The sequence below is a fragment of the Lissotriton vulgaris genome, chromosome 3_1 (assembly GCF_964263255.1).
Source record: "Lissotriton vulgaris chromosome 3_1, aLisVul1.2, whole genome shotgun sequence".
Lineage (NCBI taxonomy): Eukaryota > Metazoa > Chordata > Amphibia > Caudata > Salamandridae > Lissotriton > Lissotriton vulgaris.
Genome location: NC_141689.1, coordinates 1,855,794,992 through 1,855,800,991, shown reverse-complemented (window position 1 = coordinate 1,855,800,991; position 6,000 = coordinate 1,855,794,992). Strand labels below are relative to the sequence as shown.

General features: G+C 41.5%; 1 protein-coding gene across 1 annotated transcript in view; it reads right to left on the bottom strand.

Annotated features, from left to right (window-relative positions):
• Positions 1 to 5,202: 5,202 nt before the first annotated feature.
• The window catches only part of MND1 (meiotic nuclear divisions 1), a 403,567-nt gene continuing 402,769 nt past the window's right edge, over positions 5,203 to 6,000 (bottom strand). Inside the window, exon 8 of the mRNA XM_086962315.1 lies at positions 5,203 to 5,698. Coding sequence (XP_086818441.1) covers positions 5,592 to 5,698 — 107 coding nt within the window. The 3' untranslated portion in view covers positions 5,203 to 5,591. The remainder of the gene's footprint in view (positions 5,699 to 6,000) is intronic.

Genomic DNA, 6,000 nt, shown 5'->3' with positions numbered 1-6,000 from the left:
ACTAGGTGTGCCCCTCCAAAGAGCAGTAAATCTGATTTCTCTGCGTTTAGCTTCAAGGAATGATCTGTCATCCAATTCACAGTTTCTGATACAGTTGATCAGGTTGCTGCTAGTGTCCTCAAATCTTTCTTCTACAGCTATCAGCAGCTGTGGGTCATCCACGTAGGAACAGATATTAACCCCCCATCTCTTACCGATCATGGTCAAAGGAGAGACATAAGCATTTTAAAAAGTTGGGCTCAAAAAGGCTCCTTGGGTACCTCTTCTGTTGTTACTTCCTTACGGAACACCACACTCAATGTTTTTGGGTTGGAAGAAAAGGAGCCCATTTGTACTCTGAGTTCTGTTAGGTAAAAATTAGCTAAACCATTGAGTTTTGGAGTGTAGTCCTTTTTCATGTAGGATGTTCATCAGGAGGCCATGAGATACGGTATCAAAAGCCACCGAGAAGTCTAAAAGGATCAGGGTGGCAGCTTTACCCTGGTCCACCAGTAGTCTGATATTATCTAATACCGCTAGTAAAGTAACCTTAAACGCTGGTGCAAGGTTTTGTGTATCACTCGGGTTCACGATTAGAGACCTGTGATTTACTCGAGTACACTATCAAGTTCAGCCACTGAGTACATTTACAGATTGAGCATCAGCGGTGGTTTATATCTGGTGGCACATTAGCATCAACATGAGCGCAATGTACGAACAAAGAGCTCTTGGTTACTAATCCTATCGGGTGCATGTGTTGTTTTTACTCCCAGTGTCAGCAGGACGGACACAGTGTTTCGACGTCTGACAAGGGCTTGCCAATGTCATAACAACAATAAGTTTATCGACACACCACATTAATATACCAACACTCATGCATGCATTGAGCGTGGTGGACTCCTCTATGCCTCAGGAGTTGATTTCTCATTTTCGCCCTATTTCCCCTTTTAGGAACATTTCCCCTTTTAGGAACATATCCCCTGAAGAAGGGCTAAATGTAGCCCGAAATGCATTGGGACACACAATAAATGTAATTTGTTACATGTCATGAATGTAAGTAAGCATGCAAACATGATCCACATTGGGAAATCAAACATCTGAAATGAAAAAAAAGCATATTTGAATGAAGAAATTCAATATAGAATGAACCATGAAAACTGAGTACGGTTGGTTATTATAAACTAAGAGTAAAGAGTTTACCTCCACCATTTGGAAACCAGCAGTGCATTAAAGGTATGCTACCCTGTGGGGGGGGGGGGGGTGCATTTTTCAAGTATTGTTACACGCTTCTGATCAGAAAGCGCTACCTTGGTGCACACAAACAGTAGATAACAAGACTACAACTGCAAGATATTTCGTTCATAAATCATATACAAAAACGGAGTGCGTGAGCCAATCTCCAGTTAGTGTCATGATAAGTGATATTGACAAATTCTGCCTGGGTGACTGCTATTTTGTTTCATCAAAATAGTATGAGAGCTTATCACAAATCTCCAGGATGTACATCTGTTAATGTATTAAAATACACATAGCAATCAAGTTTAAGCCTTTACCCTACTCAGTGTGTGACTCTAAGGCTTTAACAAAACCAGCACAAGTTTGTCTTCCAGACAAAGCTGTAGACCCCAAAACCAACATAAAAATAAAAGAACCTGCTTATTTATTTACTTATAAAGTTTTATATAGCGCAAACATGACCTTTGCAGGTACCAGAGTGCTTTACAATAATCAAGGCGACATGTATAGAAATAAAGCCTCATCCAGGAGGGATAGGGTATGGGAGAATACCCTAGAGAGAAAACAAGAGGTTTCCAGGTGGACAACATCCCTCAGAACAACAACATTAGAGCATAGTCTGTATGTGTGCAGGCTACGGAATAAATCATGTCCTGGGGTATGCTTCATGTAATCTCCAGCATAAATGTGTTCATCAGTATCCTTTTAACTTCTTTCTCGAATAAAGCAGTTGAGCAATTCATTCTGATTTCAGGGGGAATGGCGTTCCAGATTCCCAGGGCCATGCCTGAGAAGGTTCGGTTATACGTTTTCTTTTTATAAAATGTTGGTGGTTTCAATAGTAAGTAGCTAGTGACTCTAGATGCTCTGCCACCACCAGACAGCTCTAGTTTTTGTGGTCATGCAGGCAATTTTCAAATGAATCCTTGCTTCACATGGAAGCCAGTTAAGAGATTTCAGGTCAGGAATGACGTGATTGTTTCTTTTTGAACCTGTAATGCGACTAGCAGCAGAGTTGAGAGAGGCCCTTAGTGGCTCCAGCTTAGCTCTTGGAAGATTCGTTTAACAATGTAATTCACAAGATATTCATGTAATCTCTCAATTTAGCTACACCATGGAAACTGGTAATAATACAAATCTGGCGCCTGCTACGCATTTAGATGAGAATAATGGGTCTGGTGTATTTTATCGTACTTTATTCATTCCATTTGGGGCTCATTCTTCATTGCACACTATGCTGTGGGGATAACACTAACACTGTACTTAGGGATAGCACTAACAAGGTTTTGACATCAATAAAAGGTGGATCTTCACCTAAAATTGGTCTGTTTTCTCATGTACAGTTCTTGTAAAAATAACATTATTGCAATTCTCATGATTTTTAAATTGCATTCATTTAAAAAGGGAAGTAAAGAGGCGGGTTACATTTCATTAGATAGTTTCTCGTTTGCTTATCAGCTGTACCAAAAAGTAGAATTTCTTCCAATCTCAGTTTCTGTTTAGATCAAGAACTTGTTTCTGCAAATCACTGCTCTCTAAAGCACAGATTACATATTTAAACAATCTTTGAGACTCTCTGTACAAACTCACTCTCTGAGTCACAGAATACATAGTTTAATAGTCTCTGAGCCCTTGGGAGCCAACTGATAGAGTTAGTGTGGCTTCTCATCTTTAACTAATACCTTGGATAAAATGTGCTTCACATAGTACCGCAGATATAACTTGTACCATACCAGACACTCATTAAGGAGAATAGATGTTACATGGTAAACCGCATAACAGTGCAATGCTGAGTGTAAATGAAGTTTAGAGTACATTAGGGAGCAGGAAGGCGTAGAATGAAGACCAGGTGCCCGCAGAAACCTGAAGCAGTACACGAGGTAAAACACAACTCAAGGTTGGCACATTCATAGAATCCTGCAGAGATTTGGCTACAAAATGCTGATATGCAATCTGAAACACTCCTATTAAAATGACTCAACCCCATGTGCAAATAAATCAATCATAAATCGAAAACTAGGTAGGTACATTTCAGGTGAATAAAATGTAAGCTGCAAAAACATTTTGAAAACAAAATAATCAGAGGTTTTCGATGTCTAATTGTTCGTGTCAACGTCACACTAGTCTGAGTATGTAAAGTTCTGTTTACATCTGACATGAAAACAGTTGCCCTGATCCAGATACTTTTTGTGGGCTGGTGCAGTCTAGTGTGGCATTTGCACACTAACTTTTCATTAAAGTAAGAAGACAAATCAATTTAGACTGAATTCAGACATTTATTTATGATCAAAATAAACTAAGTAGTTGGACTGAAAATGGTGTTTGGATTGTAAATATAGTATATTTGCATGTAAACAAGTGTTAAATGATGCACAAAAAGCAAGGCACAACGCCCTACATTTGCAAGTTTTGGGCTTTTAATAATCATTAGAGAGCAAAACTAGGTCAGGGCGTGACTCATCTTTCTCCAACATGCACAGCAGCCACAATTAGTAACATGATTCAGAAAAGGGGGTGGTGATGAACAGAGTGTCTGAATTAAGCAGACCACTCTTACCCAGTCCAAAGATCAGGGCTTGATCCATCACCGTTTTTTAGCTCACTGCATCATCCCAGCTCAGAACCCGGCTATATGCAAATTAGTCTGTCCCTGGCCCAGTGCATCATGGGAACAGGGCAGACCAAACTACCAAGCCAATTCTTATACTGGGAAGGAAACAAGCTACCGGGGACCGGTTTCTGGCATTTCAGCCGTCTTCGGCCCGGCTTGCTTGAATCCTGATGGTGCAATGAGCAAGGGACTCACATCTGAGTATACCCTTCCACGCTTATGGTGGACAAAAATGATTCAGAAAAGGGGGTGGTGATGAACAGAGTGTCTGAATTAAGCAGACCACTCTTACCCAGTCCAAAGATCAGGGCTTGATCCATCACCGTTTTTTAGCTCACTGCACCATCCCAGCTCAGAACCCGGCTATATGCAAATTAGTCTGTCCCTGGCCCAGTGCATCATGGGAACAGGGCAGACCAAACTACCAAGCCAATTCTTATACTGGGAAGGAAACAAGCTACCGGGGACCGGTTTCTGGCATTTCAGCCGTCTTCGGCCCGGCTTGCTTGAATCCTGATGGTGCAATGAGCAATGGACTCACATCTGAGTATACCCTTCCACGCTTATGGTGGACAAAAATGATTCAGAAAAGGGGGTGGTGATGGATCAAGCCCTGATCTTTGGACTGGGTAAGAGTGGTCTGCTTAATTCAGACACTCTGTTCATCACCACCCCCTTTTCTGAATCGTTTTTGGCCACTATAGGTGTGGCAGGGTATACTCAGACATGAGTCCCTTTCTCACTGCTCCATCAGGATTCAAGCAAGCCGGGCCGAAGACGGCTGAAATGCCAGAAACCGGTCCCCGGTAGCTTGTCTCCTTTCTGGTGAAGAATTGGCTTGGTAGTTTAGTCTGCCCTGTTCCCATGATGCACTGGGCCAGGGACAGACTGATTTGCATATAGCCAGGTTCTGAGCTGGGATGGGGCAGTGAGATAAATAACGGTGATGGATCAAGCCCTGATCTTTGGACTGGGTAAGAGTGGTCTGCTTAATTCAGACACTCTGTTCATCACCACCCCCTTTTCTGAATCGTTTTTGGCCACTATAGGTGTGGCAGGGTATACTCAGACATGAGTCCCTTTCTCACTGCTCCATCAGGATTCAAGCAAGCCGGGCCGAAGACGGCTGAAATGCCAGAAACCGGTCCCCGGTAGCTTGTCTTCTTTCTGGTGAAGAATTGGCTTGGTAGTTTAGTCTGCCCTGTTCCCATGATGCACTGGGCCAGGGACAGACTGATTTGCATATAGCCAGGTTCTGAGCTGGGATGGGGCAGTGAGATAAATAACGGTGATGGATCAAGCCCTGATCTTTGGACTGGGTAAGAGTGGTCTGCTTAATTCAGACACTCTGTTCATCACCACCCCCTTTTCTGAACAATTAGTAACAGTCAACGTTGCGAACTTGAAATACCAACTGCGCATTTAGAGGAATGCACTATCACAACTCAATGACTCCTGGCCAAGTACTGCTTTTGAGTCTTGGTCTCTTAACGCAAGAAAAGTGAACTAAAACCAACAAAATCATTAGAGATTTGTTATTTTCTCAAAATCTCAGATTGATCAGTGCAAAGCGTTTCTGTAAAAAAAAACTCCCATTCATATCGATTGTTCTTTCTAGGTCATAACAATTATTTAATAAGGCGGGCGGTGGCACGATTTTATTTTGTGCTTTTATACTGATGGACAAGAATGAACAAGAATTCTCCTTCTAGAACAGTTGGAGTGCACACCTTACAACATTAAACAGCGACTCCTAATCACCACTTTAATCTATGTAATCAAAGTCCTCTGGAATTCCAAAAGTTTTGTCGATTTTACTTTCTTCAAATCCAAACTTTCGCTTGGCCCACGATTTCACTGCAAATATATTATCTGCAAAGGTAGAAAAAAAATAATAAGGACCCGGCAATACATTTCCAAATATATCATTTGTCAATACAAATTGATAACTGTGTTGAATATACGATTACTAAACAATATACATAGAATAACTCATATTTCCATTTTAAGCAAAGCCATTTATCATTGCTGATATACTGACATGGCTCTCCTCTTCCCATTCATACAAGCTATTAATTCATTCATCAGTAGCCCCCTCATTGTGTCCAGGTCACAATAGTCTACAATAGAGAAAATAGTGTGCACACACTTGCACTCCTTTCCCCATAACAAGC